Consider the following 22,358-nt stretch of genomic DNA (forward strand, 5'->3'; position numbering starts at 1 on the left):
AAAGTTTAGGTTTATCTTTTCCTTAATTATAGCCAAGTTGTTTAGGAAACCAAATCTCCAGATTTGGTATTAAACTGTATAAATAGGGGCGTATTGTTTAGCTATGTGATTGTATCTTTGCACGATTAATATTATCTTTCATATACCTTCATATCGTGTTCTCTCAATTATTGTTCTTATAATTCATATTTATTATTCAATTGAGAGTCTGGTGTTCATAGATCAAATACTGTGAACTGATACCTTCAAATGTGAATAATTTGACATGTTTTTGACATTCATAAGTGTCACAAAGTTTTTGACACTTAAAAGCATCAAAAATAAAAACTCATTAACACTTAAAAGTGTCAAAAATTTAATAATTTTTGACACCATATTTTTTTGACACCATATTTTTCCACGGTTCCAACTTTGTGACACTTATAGATGTTAAAAACATCCGAATTTGTTCATATATTTTAGCGTCAAAAATAATGGAAGCGTTAAAAAGTGAACATTTATTTGTAGTGGAACGTGTTTACAATTAAATAAGCCGTGTCAGCTATGTCGTCGTCTGGAAAGTGACGTAGTTTTTTAATAACCAGGTACACATCTGATGAGCGGATGATCTTTCTACAAGGTTGATAAATATACATTGCAGCTAATGCATTAAGACTTGTACGTAGCAGTGACTCATTAACAGCATATGTCCTGCTTGGGTCGAGTGCAACAACTGAGTAATCTGCCACCACCTTTAACAAAGCCTGCAAGAACCATGTAGAAAAAGATTCATTAACAACATATGTCCTGCTTGGGTCGAGTGCAACAACTGAGTAATCTGCCACCACCTTTAACAAAGCCTGCAAGAACCATGTAGAAAAAGATATATACATCACAGATAGTATATAAAGTTTGAATGTCAAAAGTGGTACTACATGAAGTGTTTGTATCAGATATATTTATTTATTATTTATTTATAAATAAATGAAAGATGATATATAGGTACTACATTCACTGCTCCTTTAGAGATCATATCTTCAATAAGTTTGTCGGAGTGGGTCGGAGTGGGCGGAAAGAACGAGAAGATAACTACCTACTAAACCCTAATACATCTTCTCAATTCATTTATAGTATAATTACATACGCACATTCAAATATGTATCCAATCCTACACTACAATTACACAAATCATCATCTATCTATAGTTAATATTAAAATCCTATAATGATGATGTCATAATTAGGTTAATTCCTTTGTTAAGAAAAAATCAAAAAAAAAAAAGAAAAAAAATCTAAGCATGGTGGGTGATGTCATTAATCCAAATAATTTTGAATTAAAATTAAATCTTTTAATTAATTTTTATTATTAAATTTTATTAATAATTATTTTAATTATTAAAATTAAATAATTTTGAACTATTTTAATTAATTATTTTGAATTGAGTACGAGAAGGTATATAAAAGCTAGGCAGAAGGAAACCAATTCTAAATTTATATTGTGATTTACACTGTTAAAATAAAATGACAACCAATATTATCTCTTATAATTGAATGTGGATTGTTTAATATGCATTTTAGGCGTTTGATGAAATGTTCAGCTGACGAGTTTCTTAGTCGGACTCTGTGATTCCACGGGTCATTAAACTAAATGACTTTAGTATTTATGTTCACTTAATACCTAAAACATATCATTAAACTGTTTCATTTAAACAAACCCGTGATTTCACGGGTCATTTCACTAACTAGTATAAATATAAATTATAACTACAACTGTACGGAACTATTAACAAGACCTTTTTCTCAATTGTAGAGGTTTGAACAGGAGCACCACCGGTAGATAGCGGTTGTGACGACGGCACTACTTAACGTTTCTTAAGAAAGTTTTCCTCTCTCTTAATTTACGGATCTCAACCATAGTATCCTCCCTTCGCCGCCGTCCTTCCTCCGGATCGACATCGACTTTGTACCGGTTCGGCGAACTTGGTTGGCCTTAGAGACATGATTAATTAATTGATCAATGATAGATGACTGATAGATAGATTTATGGCAAATCAAACACTAGGATTGCAAATACTCTATACTTGTGCGAAATCAGTTTGACGGAAAGTATCAAAGTTTTGTTTAGTTTTTTATTTACCAGTTTGCCCAATTTATCCACTAATATGCACAAAATACATAAAGACTATAAATATGCATTTTCCACCTCAAAATAAGTTTAGACATTCAACACTTGGAACCCTAGTCTTCCTTTCTCATTTTCCCCAAATTACCAAATTCCCTAACCTTGTAAAACCATTGATCTAATTCAATCTTGACAATTAGTTGTGGTTGATTTTGATTATGCATCTTATTAGTCTAGCATCCATGTTATTATACATTATATACATATAAACATACTGCATCATACTTTTATCTTCACCATCACCATCACCATCACCATCACCATCACCATCACCATCACCATCACCATCACCATCGTAAACAAACTCACTGTTTCATTGCGTTTAACATTCCAAATCACGATGTCAGCTTAAATCTAAGAATCACGCTAACCTTCATTCCAGGTTTTCCTTCTATTCCCCACCTAAATTGATTAATTTATGATACATAATTTGAGAGGATGGATATGTATATTGATTATAGGAGCTAGTAATGCTAAAGAGCTTCTTTTAAAACCAAACGTACAGTTTCAATGCATTTCATAATGTTACTAATAAAAAAATTCCTCGGACGTGTTTACAATGTCAATAGCCACGTTGGCTATGTCTTCTTCTGGTAAGTGACGTAGTTTTTTAATAACCTACAATGTCAATAGCCACGTTGGCTATGTCTTCTTCTGGTAAGTGACGTAGTTTTTTAATAACCTGGTACACGTCTGATGAGCGGATGATCTTTCTACAAGGTTGATGATTATACATTTCAGCTAATGCCATAAGACTTGTTTGTAGCAGTGACTCATTAATAACATATGTCCTGCTTGGCTCCAGTGCAACAATTGAGTAATCTGCCACCACCTTTAACAAAGCCTGCAAGAACCATATAAAAAAAGATATACATCACAGATAGTATATAAAGTTTGAATGTCAAAAGTGGTACTACATGAAGTGTTTGTATCAGATATATTTATTTTTATTTATAAATAAATTGAAGATGATATATAGGTACTATACATTCACTGCTCCTTTAGAGATCATATCTTCAATAAGTTTGTCGGAGTGGCCAGAAAGAGAGAGAAGACAACCAGAAATATATTCCTTTTCTATGTCTGTTGTATCTGCTGAAATCAGCATTTCTGCAAGTTGGGGTATACATATCCTTAGTTCTTCATGAAACAAATCACTATAACATGCTGTCCAGAAAATCTGTTAAATAAATAATGACACATAAGCACTCATCCATTATATATAAATAAAAATAAAAATAAAAATATATTGTTGCAGTATAACTACTAGTTGAAAACACAAAGACATCTTACAGCATACACAGCATTAGTGTCCTTATCCATTAACCGACTGCCCAACAGACCAATGACGTTGTGTTTTGCCTATAATATAACGAGAATCAAGTAATCAGGAAATAGATAGAGTGAAACACGCATCAATGTTGCAGAATATGGAATCATCTAGCAATACTTACCAACAAGCTATAAAAGTAGGAGCTATGAGAGCACATTTCTCCTATAGCCTGCAACGTCCAGGAACGCAGAATTGGATCTTCATGAGTTAGGAAGGCTTTCAAGTGTGGTAAAATATCTGCTCCATCTATATACTTAAAAAACTCCTGCGTCCACATGTTCGTTTATTAACACATAATAATAATAATAATAATAATAATAATAATAATAATAATAATAATAATAATACACATAATAAAACTCCTGCGGCCTTTAAATGGTGTTAAGTTTCTTGGGGCCCCGCAAGTTCCGATCCTGGTTTTAGTAGTGAACTGGTGATGCAAAGGGTGACCAAGTCCATTGCGCTTATGGATAAGGTTACTAAGCTTGATGATCCTCAATGTGAGTTGTTGTTGCTTAGGGCATGTACGGGAGTTTCTAAACTCTACTTTACCTTGCGTACTTGTCCTCCTAGTATATTTGAGGAGGCTCAACGCGCTTTCGATGGATCCCTTCGATCTTCCTTGGAGCGTATTGTTACTGCTTCAGGGCATGGGTTTGGTGATTGGCAGTGGCGGCTTGCCACCTTGCCATTTGCATTTGGAGGGCTTGGTGTTTATTCTGCGGGAGATGTTCGTCTTTATGCTTTTCTGGCTTCTCGATTACAGTCTGCTGGGTTGCAGACCAAGCTCCTACGTCATGCGAGTATTGTTGGTCTTGGTAGTGCTTTTGAAGATGCATTGGGTCTGTTTAATAAAACGGTTGGGTTTGATATTTTAGGTAATCCGAGTGAGGTCGCTGCCCCAATACTCATGAAGAAATTGGCAGATGTTTATTTCACAAAGGTTACCGCTTCTGCAGAATTCACTTTTTCGTTATCTCCCCGACAATCGGCCTTATGGAAATCACAGCAGGGTGATCACACCTCTGCTTGGCTAAGGGCAGTCCCTATTTTGGGGTTGGGTCAGACGATGAACGCAAAGACTTACCGATGTGTGTTGTGCTGCCGGTTAGGTGTTCCATTGTTCTCTATCTCGACGGCATGCTCTGCCTGTTCAAGGGTTTTTACTGGGGATATTTTTGGGGATCACGCGGTGTCTTGTGCTGGTATGGTGGGTATTAAGCATCGACATAATATTGTCCGGGATTCCCTTGTTGATGTTTGTTATCGATCTGGGATTTCAGCGAGAAAGGAGGTTGACATTGGGTTGTCTGGAGGGAACGACAGGGCCCTCAGACCTGTTACTTTACTCCTGGGATTGTGGTCGCGATGTTTGTGTTGACTTGACTGGGTCTTCTCCTTTGACACAGTCTGGGCTTTCTGACTTTGTCCCTGGACGTGCTGTGATTGATGCGGCTCGTCGGAAGCGGGTCAAGTACGAATCTAGTTGTCAGGCGATTGGTTATGGTTTCATTCCTTTCTCATTTTCTTCCTTTGGGGAATTAGAGAAGGAGGCTGTTTCTTTGCTAAAGCGGGTTCAGAAGAGTTCGATGGCGCAAGATATTGGTGCCGGTGCTCATATTTTTACTAGGATAGGTTTTGCTATTGCTAGAGGTGTGGGGGCCCAGATTGTCGCTAGGCTTCCCACTAATTTTTTGTAAGTTTTAAAACTTTTAAGTCGTCGTCGTCGTCGACGACGACGACGACGACGACGATAATAATAATAATAATAATGATAATGATAATGATAATGGTAATGGTGATATTAAAAGAAAAATTAACTTAACAAGTTAACATGGATATGCCTATTTATGTTTCTACAATATATACGCTACTAGACTACTAGGAATTGCACTATATGGAATCTCATTTATAAATTTTTTTTACTCGAATAAGACCTTTGAGCAGTGATTCAATTCCTTGGTTTGAAATCGTATTTACGGGTTATGCACATTCAACAAGAGGGTGACAGAATGTGGATACCAAACCGTGAGTTTTTGAACACAGAGGAAATTTTGAATTGACTAAACTGTTTTATTTAAAATTTTCTCTTATCATATTATTTTTATAACAAGCCTAGCAACTAATATGAAGTACATAAAAAGATTGGGACTTGTATATATCAAGTACGTACTGACCTCATCCATTTCGGCTACCTCAGAAACTATTTCCAGAACTTTTATCTTGACTTGAGTTGGTGATGAATCATCAAGTAATCTTTTCATTAAATTTGGATTTAAGAGACCTTTCCCAACTAGTTCAACAGCCAAAGACCGATGTTCCACCATTTTGGATAGAAGGAGAAGAACGTCTTCAGTATTCTTTGACTCCAAATGTTCCAAACAATTGATTATTTGCCCAGGAAGTCCTACCTGAAGATTTAGAAGCATTCATTATTTGCAAAATTGCGAAACAGAGAAACTAAAACTTGCACCAACACCTGCAAATTTTCTTTTCATGTGGGGCGTTTTTACAACTTCCTAGTTACATTTCATATAACAAATTTTCCTAGTAGGAGACCAAATTCATTTGCAAACAAGTATGATAAACTGAAGAGATAACTATGTAACACACACACACACACACAAAATATATATATGTGTACACTGAGAAAATCCAGAGCTAAGCATCCATTTTGCAGATAAATAAATTTGAATTTTTTTATATCTTTTAATTTAGAATTTATATTTCAAATTTTATAATTTCTGGAGTTAATTTTTACTGTTTAGAATATAAAAAAAATATTTTATTTTTATTTTTCACAACATGTTATAATACAAGTTATCATACATCTTATATATGATAACGCACATTAACGTACATCGATGTATGATAACCAAAACTAATGAAAAATGACTAATGACCGATGAAAACAATGTTTGGGGTTTAGTAATTAGGGTTTGGAAATTAGGGTTTATGGTTTAGATTTAATGTTTAGATTGAGCTTTTAACACAAACGGTTTAGAGTTTAGGGTTTATGGTATTGGATAAAGGGTTTTACCCGGTGAATATTATTGATAGTAAATTCAGATAAGGACAACGACCACAAGCGCGCTTTGGCATCTCCTGAACAACTAGAAAAACAAGACCAACGAAACCAGGAACGACCGACGATACACCTAGAGCAAGACATGAAATAACATAACAATATATATAATATATACCTCCAAAATAATTTGAATATACTTCCCCATGTCTAGAACACTTTCCTCTGAAGTCACAAATGGAAACCCCAAAAGATAAACTACAACATCAATTGTAATTGTTACTGCGTTTTTCCCTCCACCAGGTCCACCCCAACACCGTAAAAGCTTAAGATGGATATCAGATATTAAATCACATAAAATTTGTACATGTTCACTTGAAAACAACACCTGGCGAAAAACTGAAATGCCACCTTGGAAACACTGCATTAATGAAATCATTGTCCACTGAACCCCAAGAGGTGAGAGTCCAATTTCATCTGGATACTTGTTTCCTAACAGATTAATAAGACATTTTAGGATTTCACTGCCACCCATGTCCTGAAAAGCTAAAGGCCCACCCCAATATAATCTGATACACAACAAAAGTGTGCACCCATCCCTGATCCCGTGCCAATATGAAAGCATATTTTTACCGGTTCCTTGAGGGTCTGTTTTTGACATCTTGAGATAATAACAAAGTGTGGCACTCGGTGGGATCAAAGGAACGACTATTTCACGAATTGATGTTGCAACAGACTCATTCATTTCAAGGTAGCACATGTATGCAAGTGCCAGCATGGCAGACATTGAATGGGGATGCAAATTTTGTAGTCCATTACACATGGAGCAATAGTGAGCCAGGTCAGAGAGGCGTGACTGTTGAGTTTCAGGGGAAGATGTAAGCATAATAACTGCAGTATCTATGGATTGTGCAACCGAGGCTATTAAAAGGCAAGCATGGAGAACCAAATCACTTGGATCAGATACTTTACTTTTTAGGTTGTTTGTGTCTTGTTGTTGAGGATCTCTATCGAATGAAGCACATAGATTTATTATTGAAAAAACCTCTGAAATGATTGTATTTTCACCTCCTCCACCAACGATTGAGGAGGAACTAAAGAGGCCACATAAAACTCTAGCAACTGAATCATTATGCAGGCAACACCTTAAGATTATCTGAAACAAGAAATTATACCACTTCTTAGGTGATCCATGATCAATTACTTAATTAAATTTTAATTGGTAAATTTGACCCATTTACTCATATTTGACACATTAGATTTAGATATATTCTTCAAAAACAAAAAGAAAAGTGTTTTAGGTTAACCTTGATCCATTTTGACACATACCATATTGAGCAGTTATTTAAAACCCTTAATCTCTAGGATTAATGCTACATATAAACTTAAATTATCACCTTAATTACAGAAGACCATGAGGTGACCAAGCGCTGTCGAAGACAATAGAACATAGCAAGCCGTACAGCTTCGGACCCGAGGAATGCTTGTGTGACTGTTTCAACTATCTCTTCATAATCTTTACCGATGAATGATTCACATTTATCTCTTTTAATGTTAATCCGATCCAAAGAGTGTGAATGCATTGAGCTTAATGGGAACACGGGTGCATTTTCTTGTGTACATTGAAGCTCAAAAGCATCTATTAGTGACCAAATAGCCTCACTTGCTTCACAAGCAGCACGTAATAAATTTGAGGAGCCAGACATGAGACCTGTACCACAAGTCACTATGCAAGAAAGCAAATCATCTATGACACCGAAAGCTTTAGCATTATCCAATATATCTCTAAGAGTGTATGTCACCATCTCAACATGTTTGATGGCCATGGAAGCTTTCAGACCTTGTGCAACACTAGTTATTATAATTCTAATGCAGGCGACAGATTCATATACAAGTCTCCCGGATGCATCTTCAGCGCAACGAGTAACCTACACAAACCTAAGTTTGAGGTGTAACAGCTAAAAAATTTATACATATTATTATATTATATCTTTGGTTGAGAGTATAACCTCTTTATAAAGCTCCATCATAGCAACCCAATGCCTGATATAAGAATCTCCAAACCGACTTCCATTGTTATCCAATGACTTCTTTATATCTGCGAAACTCTGTAAAACTAGACATTAGTGACGAGCGCCGGGTAAAGAAAGAAATAAAGATGCAAAGATGTAAAACTAGATATTAGTGACAAGCGCGTTAGCCAATAACTATATATAAACACCTTAAATGAAGCCAGTTTCCAATTCTAGTTACACTTATTTACAGTTGATCAAATTTGAATCATTGCTTATGCCATGCTATAGTAAACTGATAAATTCGATAAAGGCAAGTTGATTAGAGATATGGATGCCCATGATGATGATGATGATGATGATGATGATGATGATGATGATGATGATGATGATGATGATGATGATGATGATGATGATGATGATGATGATGATGATGATGATGATGATGAAAATAGGGAAATTCTAATGACAAACCTTAGCGTTAAGTTTTTTAATGCAAAAAGAGTTGTACATTTGTAAGTTAAAGAGTAGTTTTTTTCATAGAAGTAGGTAGTTATTGAAAATGTACAATGAAAACATACATGTTTAAATTTCTTAATGACAACCCTTAGGGTTGTCATTAGCATTTTTCACCCTTAGGAATAATAATAAATAATAATAATAATAATAATATAATAATAATAATAATAATAATAATAATAATAATAATAATAATAATACTAATAATAATAATAATAATAATAATAATAATAATATAATAGTAATAATAATAATAATAATAATAATAATAATAATAATAATAATAATAATAATAATAATAATAATAATAATAATAATAATAATAATAATAATAATAATAATAATAATAAATTGTTAATGGAAAATCTATTATTGCTAAATTATTTAGATTATGCTAAATTGTTTATGCTAGAAAACTGTATAAACAATATTTGCTTCATATTTTTGATTGTGTTTAACCGAAAGATCTCTATTATTGTTCTAGTTTTTTATGATTAATTTTGTAACATGATTTATTGAGTTGTCAACGGCACAAGTTGATTTACAAAATATAGATAATGATAAATTGTTTACGCTAGCAGATAATTTAAACAATTATGAACCCAAGCCACCCATCTCTAGAATTAATTGTAACCACATATTTTGCACTGGGTATGTGGTAAAGCAGGGTTGGGCTCATTTAAGTTACTAATCAGAAAAGACTCATTTCAGTAACATACCTGAATGAGCAAGTCATTGTAATCTGACTTTTTCCTAAGAAGAATGTTGACAGTCAACCCAACATTTTCCCAAAAACTCTTATCTTGCGCTCCTCTACAATGACTAGTAGCAACTAAGTTTGATAGAACTCTCAGCTCGGCCTGGTTTGACTTGGGTACATCTTCATCCCTGTGATCATAACAAGTCGTTATTAATTAACAGAAAATGGGTTGGGAATATGCCGATTATCTACATAAGTAATTAGATATAATAATTGGAAGTTTAAGCGAGTCAAATCTCAAACACTTAAATATTCAAGAGCTTTTGAGATTTACAAAGATGTCATCAGAGAATAAAGTCCTATGCTTGAATAATTTGCACAAATATTGACCAACACTGCAGGAAATTCCCTCTTTTGTGGTGAGTTTCCTCGCCGCATTAAAAGGGGGATCTCGCCGCACTAAATCTTTTGCGGCGACTACTCGTCGCATTATACCTCGTCACCGTATGTTTGCCACCTAAAGTCTTTTGCGGCGAACATAAGTGGGACCCACATTTATTAAGATAAATAAAAAAGAAAAGGGAAATTATCTATTGTGGCGATTGTTTTGTGACGACATGATGACGCCGGCCCTTCCCGGCAAAACAAATGCGCCAACTTATTTGCGACGAGTATATGCATCTAACAATTCATGGTATCAGATTTCTTTTGCGGCAACCCTCGCCGCTAAAGATAGCTAAACCAGGAAGTAGGATTCTAATTCTGGGCGTTTGGGAAACCTGTTTCATACCATTTTATAGAAGCTAACAACATATAACACCAACAATAATAAACATCAAACAACACTAAAATAAATAAACGTATACTGAAAGTTGTAACAATTATACAAACTACAAATATTAAAGTTCAAAAGCATCAATTCGGCGTTTTTACACAAACAACACAAACTATCCGCCTCATTTCCAGATATCGTAGCTAAAGCATTAACGTTGTGTTCTAGACTTTTTTTTAAGTGAAAAGAAATGGGAATGAATAGGAAGGAGAGAATAGTGATAGAAATGAATGTGTGTTGATATATGTCATTGTATTCTGGAGTTGAGAGGAAAGTAAAATAAAGAAAACTAATATATTATTATTATTGTAATATGAAGTTGTTAATAATAATAATTTATAATTTTTAATAAAAAATAAATAACAAGTAAAGCTTCTTATATCTTAAAACGGAGTATATCTTAACTGAGGAGTAATATTGACATACATATAGATATACACTGATATATATATTAAATATAAAAAATAAAAATACACTGATATATTAATATAAAATATTTCATGAATATTTTGGATGGTTATAGGCCTATAGTCACTTGCAACTGCAACTAGGTCGCTTGCATTCTTGCAACTGCAACTATGGGGATACGAAGTACAGTATGTGAAACAGGTCGAAAAAGTAATAGAGTAGCAGGGATACAATAATCATTTATATATATATATTAACCCTTTTCCACTCCAATCATCTCATATTTTGTCGAAAAGTAATAGAATACATCGTAAGTACATTATTATGCATTTAAGCTTAATTATGTAGATGTTATTACGCTATAAATATTAACATGTCACATATAAGGGTAAAGAGATAACCAAGATTCAGGCAAACATATGGGTATCCAATTTCGTCGAGATAAAGTCACTTCTGATTGGATCTCATGAATGTTACCCTCATCGCCTTTATATAGTAACTGCAAAGTATAACCAATCATTAATTAATTGTCATTGGTGTAGTACTCCGTATAATTTATTTGATAAGCAATTTTTTTTCTTTGAAATTGAATCATTTATCTAGTCAAAGTGTTTAGCATGTTTATCAGAACAAAATAATTAATAGCATAGTATAGTACGTATGATTTTGGAAGTACACTACTACAAAAAAACTGCTTTAGAAACCGATTTTTAACACTTTAGAAACCGATTTTAAAACCGGTTTGTATTGGGTGGGGTTTATAAAGTTAACAAGAAACCGGTACGTACCACATTTTCCTTGTTGACAAGAACTTCCTTAGAGGGATTCGTGTAAAGGTCGTCTCTATTAGTGTATGCCACATGAGAATCTAACTTCTCCTTCATTTTTCGATTCGTCAACGATAGACGGGTTTTATCCACATCCTCCTGAGATTCATATATTAATACATTAACTTGTTAAATACTGTATGTTGAAGCATCTAATTCTCAAAATTTACCTTTATGTGTATTTATGGTTTCATATATACCATAAAAAATGATGACATACAAATTGAGACGTGAAAATATATAATTCAAATCACGTCTAAGTTTACCTGCAGTTTTAAAGCTTTTTCAAGTTGTTGTAATACCACATCCATCGAAGGACGTCCTTGTCGATCTCCCAACAAACACTGATATGCAATACGTGAAAACTTTTTCATGGAGTCGGTGCTCATGTACTCACTCAAAATAGGATCAATTATCCGATCTAGTGTTTCCTCTCTATAGAATGTCTGGGCCAGTTGAGGTAATAATCGTTGTTTACTTACTCCATCCATATAGAAGCAAGAACGACCACATAGGACTTCAAACAGTACCACCCCGAACGAATAAACGTCCGACTCTTTGGTCAATATCCCGGAACATTTGTAAGCAGGATCAACATAGCCAGCTGTGCCAACCACGTTCGTGTAGATAAACGTGTCATTTTCGTTGGCACGGCCTATTCTAGAAAGACCAAAATCTGCTATCATTGCTTTCCAATTGTTATCGAGGAGAACATTAGCACTTTTAATGTCTCGGTGGATAACTCGTTCGTGTTCTGCAACGTGGTTGTGTAGATGATCTAATCCACGTGCTGCGTCGACACAAATATTTAGTCGTTGCATCCATGTCAGTTGACACGCTGAATCTGGAGACGTTCGTAGATATTTATCTAGGCTACCGCGATGTGCATACTCATAGATAAGAACTTTTTCAGGGCCTTGGTTGCAAAAACCAACAAGAGATATGAGGTTTGGATGTTTATAACGAGTTAGCAATCGAATCTCTGTTAAGAATTCTTTAAGGCCCTGACCAGAAATTTTAGTATCAAGTCGCTTTATAGCAACAGTGGTTAGTTCCCTTTGACCGGAGAGTGAGATTTGTCCCTTATAAACGGGGCCATATCCACCCTTTCCGATAATAGTTGTGAAGTTTTCGGTGGCTTCTTTGATAAGTTGAAATGGTATGCTAAGGTGCTCCAAGTCTTTAAATTCCATCATCATGGGTAAGTAAAATGTTCAAAAGATTAATGTTGAAGGAAGAAATTAAGAAAAAAATTGTTGGAAAAGATTAGCAGAAAAGGAGATGACTACCTATGAATCAAAAAGAAAGATAAGACAGGACTATTTGATTTGATGTCTAATGAAAATATAAGTGACTTTACTTTTTGATATTGATATTGATATTTATAATAATTAAGGTGCTAGCTAGTAGTGGAAATTGTAATCGTTGTTTAATCCTTAATAATTAAGCTACCTACTTCTCAACAGTCAAACCTTGAGTGCCGGCAAAATGGACTAGGAAATATTTAAACGTGGTACATCTGGACTTTCATAAACATAATATAGGCCATAGTGGACCCTCTTTATTTCGTTATTATCAAAAGAAGACGAAGTTTTTAGTTTTACATTATTAATTATTAATATTAATGTACAGATAGTGGAAATTATTTAATTTTATATGATGAGTCATCATCTTATGATTTAAACTAGCTACTTCAAAATCATGAGTTTGCAAAAAAAACAAAGGAAAGGAATTATAAGCCGTGTTATATGAAATTATTTTGTTACTAAATTATATGTAATGTAATGGATGATGGATCAATCCAGGCTCGAGTCTGATAGAGCTCAACTTGCAGACTTGTTTCCAAACATAATCTGAGATGAACCTGGCTACTTTTATTGGAAAGATGAACCCGACTCAAGGAGAGAGCATAGTCTAACCTAGCTAAGCTAACCCCATCAAATTGAAAAGCGAAACCATAAAAATGTTTTTATGAAAATGAGGGAGCACAAAAGAGGCCCAAATGATTTTAGACGAGTATCATATGATTTAAGAGAATAAATTCTGATTTTGGGTTTATACAAATGTTTCAAATTCTTAAACATAATTTCATAACCGCATTGCCCGTTGTAGGCAAAATCTTTTATATAACCGAAGTCTGAAAGGATGTTAAAACGCTAAGAGATTGAAACTGAATACACCCGCAGGAACAGGGACGGATCTTTGGGGTGGCAGGGGTGGGCAGTGGCCCCTCCAAAAATTGTTCTCTTAGTGTAAGTTTTATTTTCTAGGATCTAAATTATAAATATTTTATATAATAGCCCCTCCAAAATTTTAGAATTTTTCTTATATAAGTTTTTGAAATGATTTTGACCCTTCCACTAAAATCGTTCAAGATCCATCTCTGCGCAGGAAGAATATACATCTACCTTCCACGTGAAAATGCCAACTGTTTATATTGACTTGTTCCACTATCCACACACTCACTCACTCAGACCAATCACACTAAATATCATAACTTCAAACCTATTTAACTAACACAGGCTAAACAGAAATGTACATTTAACTGCAGCTAACAAAAAGCTTTACACAAACAAGCCAGTAAAAGCGTTTAATTAGTAGATAAAGGGGGATTAGAAGTGGGTAGCTTAAAAGCGTTTAATGTGGCGTTAATGCAAAAGTGGAGGTGCCGAATTCTCTTGTCCCCAGATTCCTTATGGGTTAGAGTAATAAAAGCGTCCCACGGTAACGATACGGGTTTAGAGTTAATTAGCAGGTTAATTGTTCTAATTGAGGTTGTGGTCATATACTCATATATTGTTTCTTCAAGCCTGATCGGCTTGTTAACTGACATTTCGGAGGTTCGGTTTGGTGTAGATCCCGATTGTCCGACGTGGGACAGGTTATGGAGATGGAATGTTTACGGTCGTGGAAGCACGTGTTCAGATCGACAAGGTCATTCTCCTGTGTCTTTCTCCGGTTATCAATTGGCCAAAGATTATTCCATGAGACCACTCCCAACGGTTCGAGAACGGGAACCGCCCTCAGCCCACTCCCCCGCCGCCCTCGAGGGCGCCGATGGCATTCCAGCCGCCCTCGGCCGCCCTCCAATCTCTTTCCTGCTTCTGTTCTCGATTAAATCATATGTATCACAGTTTGAGGGCGGGCAACGGTAGTAAATCAGAAACAGAAAATCAGAAACAGAAGTAGCCGTTGGCTACCAACGGCTTTTTTTTTTTTTTTTTTTTTTTTGCTTTTCTTTTTTCTATATAAACACCCAATATATTTTACCAAATAAACATACAAACACTCTTTTACTTCCAACTAAAACCATTATTCTTGCAACATTACTCATCTCAAACCCATTTCCAACTATAAAAAAAAAATGCCTAAAAAATCATCCAAATCATCCAAGAACAATCAAAATTTAACGTCCGAGCCGTTCTACACACAACAAAGTAATGATTTTTTCCAAACGCTACTTGAATCACAAATGTATAACTCACCTACCGGTTCATCTTCTAACCCGAATCAAGGATTGGGGTTCGCATCTTATGCTTCACGTTCACCCGCTTTTGTTTCTACACCTCAATATTCCAACTACCGTCCTCAACAACAATTTCCTAACGTCCAACAATTTGTTCCTCAACAACAAGTCATCCAACAACATGTCATTCGACAACCTAGTTTTCAAGAAAATCAAATTCGAGTACCTACTCAAATTCCTTCCGAAAATGAATCTGAGGAAGAACAAATCGAAGAGGTTCAAGAAACTCAACCCGATGAATTTGAAGTTAGTCAAAACGAAGAACGTGTTGGGAGAAATCGTAAAGGAAAAGGAAAGAAAGTAATTTGCAAAAAAAGTCCGTGGTCGGACGACGAAAGTAGGATTTTGGCAACGGTGTGGATGCAAGTTTCGGAAAATATGGTGGTGGGAACTAATCAAACAAAAGACTCATTTTGGGGGACGATTCAAAGAGTTTACAATGAGCAAGTTCGGGAAAAACGTCGAATGGATCAAATTACGGGAAAATGGACCAAAATGTCCAAAGATATCAAGTTATATATCGGAATTTACTCGAAGCTTGAAAATTTTTGGCAAAGTGGCCAAAACGAAGCCGATATCATGTCACATGCTCGACGTGCGTTTAAGGATCAAGTGGGTCGTAACTTCTTATACGAGGATGCGTGGAAAGTTCTCAAAGAATGTCCGAAATTTTTAACATACGAAGGAGTCGTGAACAAAAAACATACTCCGATGGAGTTACCGAGTGATGGACCCGCGAATGAAAGTGGTCCGAGTGGTGGAGCCGCGGGTCCGAATTTCCATGAAGAACCTTTACGTCGTCCGCCGGGTCGTGCAAGTTCCAAGGCTCATAGGAGTTCGGGTTCATCCGATGCGGCCTCACGTTTGTCGTCCGAGGAAGCCCGCCAAACGTTAATCGAAACCGCAAATGCTACAAGGTTAACCATGGAAAAAATATACATTGAAACCGAGAGGCGTACCATGTTGGATAGTTTAACGTTTCTTACATGTAGCGACCCCGACAAATCGTCAAGTGACGGCGTCGGCTACGTGGGTCCCATTACCTGATTATAAGTCTTTAAGATAACGTTTGACCAAAATATGTCGCCTTCATTTCAAAATAAAGATTGTTTCAAAGTTTACAAGAATTGTTCAACCAAAAGTTAAGTTACAACGTTATAAGTACGATTGAAATCTAGGCGACACGGTTTAAAGTAAAGTCAAAAGACGCTCCATGAAATGCATGTATACTCGACATCGGATGCAAGTATCAATTAGTAAGCGGAAGCATGTTTCACATATCGTGCATGACCTGAGAAAAACATAGAGAATCTGTCAACGAAAACGTTGGTGAAATCATAGGTTTAAGTAAGTAAGTACAAGTGAACCACAAGATTTGCATCAATGAATTAATAGTAATACATTCCAAAATTCTGTTTCACGAGCACCCAATTATCAATGCTTAACATTTCCTTCCATTGAACCCCATCACTTAGTGCTAGAACATACACTGTTTCTCGAAAATATATTTCATTCGTAAACGGTAGCGAACCGTTTGAATGAGGGTTTGTCAAACCCATATGGATCCATACAACATAAGTTCTCGCTTACACCCGGCAAGTGTAACTAATGATAATCGAATTGAGGATTTTGTTCTAAACTCGTATGTAGAATGTTTGTTTTTCCTGTACTTGTGTTCACTTAGTAAAGAAATGTTTATGTTTTCTCATCCCAAATGTAAGTTCAAAAAGAGTAAAAGTGGGACTATGATCTCACCTCGAGTGCACGAGTATAAAGGTACTTCAACAAGTAAACGTGTGCAAAGACAAAGCTAGTCTTGACCTAAACAATAGGTTTGTATCAATAACGGTAAACACAATAGGTCAAAGATGTTCAATTAGTCCTATGGCTCGTTACGACTCAATAATGTAGCATGTGAATCAAGTTGTCATGTTTCATGCAAGATACAAGTATAAAAGCATGTTAGAACGATTGCACAATTATTTGGTTAAGTTTGATTAAAAGTCAACTTGGTCGGGTCAAAGTCAACAGAAAAGTCAACGGGGTCGGGTTGGATATCCGACAATTTTTCTAAGTTATATAATCATATATGAGCATGTTGGCCAAGTTTCATGTTAATCGGAGGTCCGTAGCATAGCAAACATTTTCATGTCAAATGACCAAAGCGAACAGCCAGTTTTAGCCAAATGGGACGGCGTCCCAATTGGCTAGACGGCGTCCCGATTTAAAGGGTGGGACGGCGTCTCGAGAAGCTAGACGGCGTCCCAGTTCAAAATGTGGGACGGCGTCCCAAGTATCTGGACGGCGTCCTGATCTTGTCCCAGGCCCTGTTTGCTGTATTCCTCAAATGGACGAACCAAAACACAAACAATCACATTTTATGATCCGCAAACAATTAGAACATGTATTTTATATCATCGGAAAGCTCTTTCGACAAGGAACGCAACTAAGCACTTTTCATCAAGCAAAAACATCATATACTATAACCGAAATCCCGTCAAGTGATCAATAGAGGTTTATTTTCAAGTTTCAAGTTTATCAATTGAAATTTAAGTTTCGGGAATCCAATTTATACATATGATATGCCGTTTTGAAGGTAATGAAGCATGTAACCCAACTAAACACTTATCAATAACATTAACAAGCATTCAACGCATCAAAAGTTCGTTTTAAGAGTTGTCAACCCTAACCAAAAGTTCACAAAATCAATAATCGCGTTTATGAAGTTTCTTAAATCGATCTATACATCAAAATGAAGCTAATGATACTAGGAACACAATTAGAACATGAACTTTTAACATCTAACAACATATGATCATCCAAAATTCAAGAACAACACACCAAAATTCAAGTTCATGCTAGTTACACTAAAACAACGAGATCGAGCATACAAATTATATATTCATGTTAGACTTGAGCCATAGACACTAATTAACACTTTTATGAGTTAAAAACATCAAGAACACAAAATCTAGTGATTTTAGAAAGTTACCCAAATGAGATGAAGTTGGTACCAAAACGAAGAGGATGAAGAGAGGATCACGAATATGTAATTTATTTGGTTGCTAGCTCCCTAATCCGGATTTAGATGATGAATGAATGGATTTGGTTTTTGAGTGTGTGTTCTTGCTAGAGAGAAAGAGAGAGAGATGGAGGTGGAAATGAATGGGTGAAAGGGGTTTGACCCTTTGACCTAGTCAAGGGTTTGATCCCTTGTCAAGTTTAGTCCCTCAACTATGAATCGGGTGCGGGAATTAACCGAACGAATTATTTTAAATTTCACGGGAGTACGGGAGATATTAAATTTCGATAACGAGAATATTTAAAATGTTACTTAACAAAGGATACGAATCTAGATACGAAGGGTATTATTTAAAAAGAAAAAGACGGGCGTTAAAATAATTTAACGGAAAAATGCGGGATGTTACATTATCCACACCTCAAAAGAAATTTCGTCCCGAAATTTAGTTGGAAGTAATAATCGATGCCTCTCACTCGAGACCGGAGATGTCAATGCTATGAATAAGTGAAGGTACGTCCTTGAGTGTTCTCATGAATTTGGATTGTCAGGGTTTTACGTTGCATTAAGGTTCGGTTTTTACGATCCCCGGTTTCAACTGGTTTTCCTATGAAGAGAAGTTTGTCATTGATAGTTGATGTATTCAGCAGGATTGCACGTTCCTGTTCCGCAGGACACGTTTCTAAGTTTGTTACACGAAATGTAGGGTAAACGGAAACTTAATTGCATCGGAAGTTCTAAATGGTAGGAAGCGGTTCCAATACACCCCAAGGTTTCAAAAGGTTCAATATTGCAGATATAGCCTTTCTCGATTTCCTAAAATGGATTTCACCTTTCCAAGGTGCGGTTTCTCAATATTACGCGATTACACACTGGGATTTGTGGGGTTTTCATCTAAGTTTGGTATAACTCTTCTGGCGACAATGGGTTGCCTCGAGCCCTCCTCGGACTTGAACGATCTCAATTGTTGTTTCTTGATGGAGTTCAGATTCGGCGATTTGCTTGCCGCATGCTTTGGTTAAATGAACAGGGGTGTGACATTAGCGGTCATATAGGGTTTTGGAAGTGTTGCGTTAATATACGAGTGATAGCTGTCATCGTAAAAGGAACTACTAAAGGTGACAATACCAGTCTGTAACATGTCTTTCCAAGATTGAATCGTACGTTTGCTCGGTTCGTCGGTTGTGGGAGCTACGCGGTACGTATGTCCAAGTGGGTTTCCAAGGTTTCTTGCAAAACTAGAAGCGATACGAGTATTTTGATCCGAGGTAATTGGCAATGGTACACCGTGTTAGAATAGGATCTCTTAAGATATGTTTGAACAAGTCAGTTAGGGTTCGAAAAAAAAAATGTTCGTTAGGACTATTCACCCTCGTGGCGAATACTAAGGTAATATGAGGAATTTCTCTATCCATGAAGAAATGTTACAAGGAGTTCCCTTAAACGGAAGTGCGAGCGATAAAGATGGGAGTGAAATGAGGACTTAGAATAGGATGAGTTTACATCTCGAGGTTGCCATAACGTGCCTCTAGTTGTCAATAGTTGAAGTCTGAAAGAGAAACGAGGTAGTACACGTAGTTGTATAGTTCGGGGTTGAATAATAGTTGACCGATTATCAGAAACACAAGGGCGTTAAGTCAAAGAAGAGTGAAGTATCGTTAGATTGTGTGCTACCTTAAATTCCAGTAATATCAGACGGTGACGGTGAAATAACAGAGGTATGTAGTGTGGTACGTGATGACGAGAAGATTGATCGGATCCACAATTTAGTATTCGAATTCTTCGTGTAAAATAACGAATTTTAGTTATGTTGATTTTTGAGTCGAGAGAGTATGCCTTTCGGCGTTCATGTAGAAATATTTCCATGTTTGAGTTCCATCTGTTGCTATACGATTTTAACTAGAAATGTTGGTGTGAAGAATCACGCTCAAGGTTCGAACACGGAGAGGTTTAGAGTTTTCCTTAGTGAGTTAACGAGTTTAAAAGTCGTGTGACACGAGAAAAGTCGGAAATGAATCTTCGGTAACAATAGACGAGATCTAAGATTTTACGAATACAAGTCTGAGTTGGGAGAGTTTCCTGATTACATGTGGCTCGATTTCGAGATTGATTGTAATGCCTTGACCATTAACATCATGGTCTAGAAAATTGGACTTCGTTCAACAGAAATTCTCACTTGGAGAATTTGGTATAGAGTTGCTCTTTTCTCAAAAGTTCGAGCTTAAGATGGTGATGTTGTTAGTTTCCCTCCTTTACTTGAATAAGTTAAGATGTCATCTATAAATACGATAACAGATTTGTCTAGATAAGTTGCATACGTGGTTTAGGAGGTTCATGAATACGGACGGAGTCCTAAATAAATCAAACGGTACTAAGAGAGATTTACAACTAACGTCGTGAGTTCGGAAATGGCTTAGGAGACATCGTCTCACTTAACCCCCAATTGATGATAACCGGAACGGAGGTCGTTTTGGAATGCACACGGGATTCATGCAAGAAATCATGAGGTCATGGATGCGAGGGAGAGGGTATCGGTTTTCCAACCGAAATTTACTCAGTTCACAATAATCTATACAAGATGATGGGGAAAATTTTTTTTTTTTTTTTTTTTTTTTTTTTTTTTAACGAATACGTTTCGAGCTCCCTAGTTCTATAGGTGTCAAGTCAAAAGTCTTAACGTACATCCTCCAATAAAATTTATAGGCACACAATATTTTCCGTTGGTCACTTAAATCGCCGAAATAGTATCTAAGGGAAAAGATGGAAAGTAATGAGTACAAGTCAAAGTCTCGGTTGTAGAACGTCTAGCGGTAACTGAATCGAATAAATATGAAATATACGGTTTGTTGTGAAGAAACGTACCCGTGACTAGTCCATCGTCGTCTCGGGCATCCTGGGTGTCGATGTTGAAAGTTCAATGTCGTGCGTTGTGGTTGATTTCTTCTTTGGGCACACATTCCTAAAATGACCCAGTTGGCCACACTCAAAGCATGCACCCGTCCTGTGTGCGTTGGGCACCCTTCGAGCGACGGTAATGGTACCCTTACAGACATGGGCCACATGGCCACTTCTTTGACACTTGACGCAAAATGGTTTGCCACATTCACCAAAATGATGTTTGCGACACTTGTTACAGTGAGGTAGGGTTCCGGCATACCCCTTCTTGCCGCCGGGGGTGAAAGGCTTCTTGGAGATGTTGTTATTGTTGTGGTTGCTTGGTTGCGAGGCTTCCCATTTTCTTTTGTTGTTACCCGGGTGGTTCTCGACCATTCGTACCGATGCTTCCATTTCATTCACCGTTTCTAAAGTTTGGTGGGCCTTTGTTAAAGCCTCTTGTAGGTTAGTGGGTTGGGATGCCATTACCCCGTGTTGAATGCTCTTAGGGAGGCCATCCATGTAAAGTTCGACTCTTAGGGATTCGGGAGTCATGAGATTTGGACACCTTGAGACTAGTTCGGTAAACCGTTGATTATAAGCTCCGAGGTCATTCCCGACCGTTTTTAAATTCCTTAGCCCTTGCTCGAGCCTTCGAGTCTCATCGCGCGGGAAGTATTCGGTGATCATTCTTTCTCTTAATTCGGTCCAAGAGAGTGTAAGGGCTTCATCGATACCCACTGATTGTACATACGTGTTCCACCATGAGAGAGCGATACCGGTAAGAGTGAGGGTGGAAAACTTGACCTTATCTTGGTCTCGACAACCGCTTGTGTTAAAAACGGTCTCCATTTGTTCAAACCATCGGGTGAGAGTAACCGGTCCTCCGGTTCCATCGAAAGTGGGAGGATTGTACTTCATGAAGTTCTTGTAGGAGCAACCTTCGATTGAATTACCGGTTCCATGATTGTTGTTGTTAGAAAAGTGATCGGCCACGGCCGTACCCACGGCGGTGGTTATCATTCGTTGAAGAGCTTGTTCTAGAGTTTCGAGAGGAGTATTGTGTTGACCTTGGTGAGCCATTGTTCCTTCATGACACAAGAATATCGTTGGTTAGTATTTT

General features: G+C 36.5%; 1 protein-coding gene across 4 annotated transcripts; it reads right to left on the minus strand.

Moving 5' to 3' along the window:
- Nucleotides 1-2,599: 2,599 nt before the first annotated feature.
- On the minus strand, nt 2,600-13,139 carry LOC139857091 (serine/threonine-protein kinase TIO-like). Of its 4 annotated transcripts, XM_071845815.1 has the most exons (13): nt 12,083-13,139; nt 11,778-11,915; nt 11,391-11,488; nt 9,769-9,937; nt 8,528-8,626; nt 7,916-8,446; nt 7,152-7,674; nt 6,697-7,010; nt 5,671-5,904; nt 3,615-3,758; nt 3,454-3,522; nt 3,149-3,340; nt 2,600-3,004 (listed from the first exon to the last, which is right to left on the minus strand). In XM_071845815.1, the coding sequence occupies exons 1-13, from the start codon at nt 13,013-13,015 to the stop codon at nt 2,771-2,773; spliced, it is 3,678 nt and encodes a 1,225-aa protein (XP_071701916.1). In that variant the 5' UTR covers nt 13,016-13,139; the 3' UTR covers nt 2,600-2,770. The 4 variants fall into 4 exon arrangements, 3 of the variants coding, with proteins under 3 accessions (XP_071701916.1, XP_071701915.1, XP_071701917.1); XM_071845814.1 differs by having other exon boundaries at nt 6,697-7,674; XM_071845816.1 differs by lacking the exon at nt 2,600-3,004 and having other exon boundaries at nt 3,150-3,270; nt 6,697-7,674.
- Between the last annotated feature and the right edge of the window lie 9,219 nt (nt 13,140-22,358).

This window comes from Rutidosis leptorrhynchoides, chromosome 7 (assembly GCF_046630445.1).
Source record: "Rutidosis leptorrhynchoides isolate AG116_Rl617_1_P2 chromosome 7, CSIRO_AGI_Rlap_v1, whole genome shotgun sequence".
NCBI classification, from domain to species: Eukaryota; Viridiplantae; Streptophyta; class Magnoliopsida; order Asterales; family Asteraceae; genus Rutidosis; species Rutidosis leptorrhynchoides.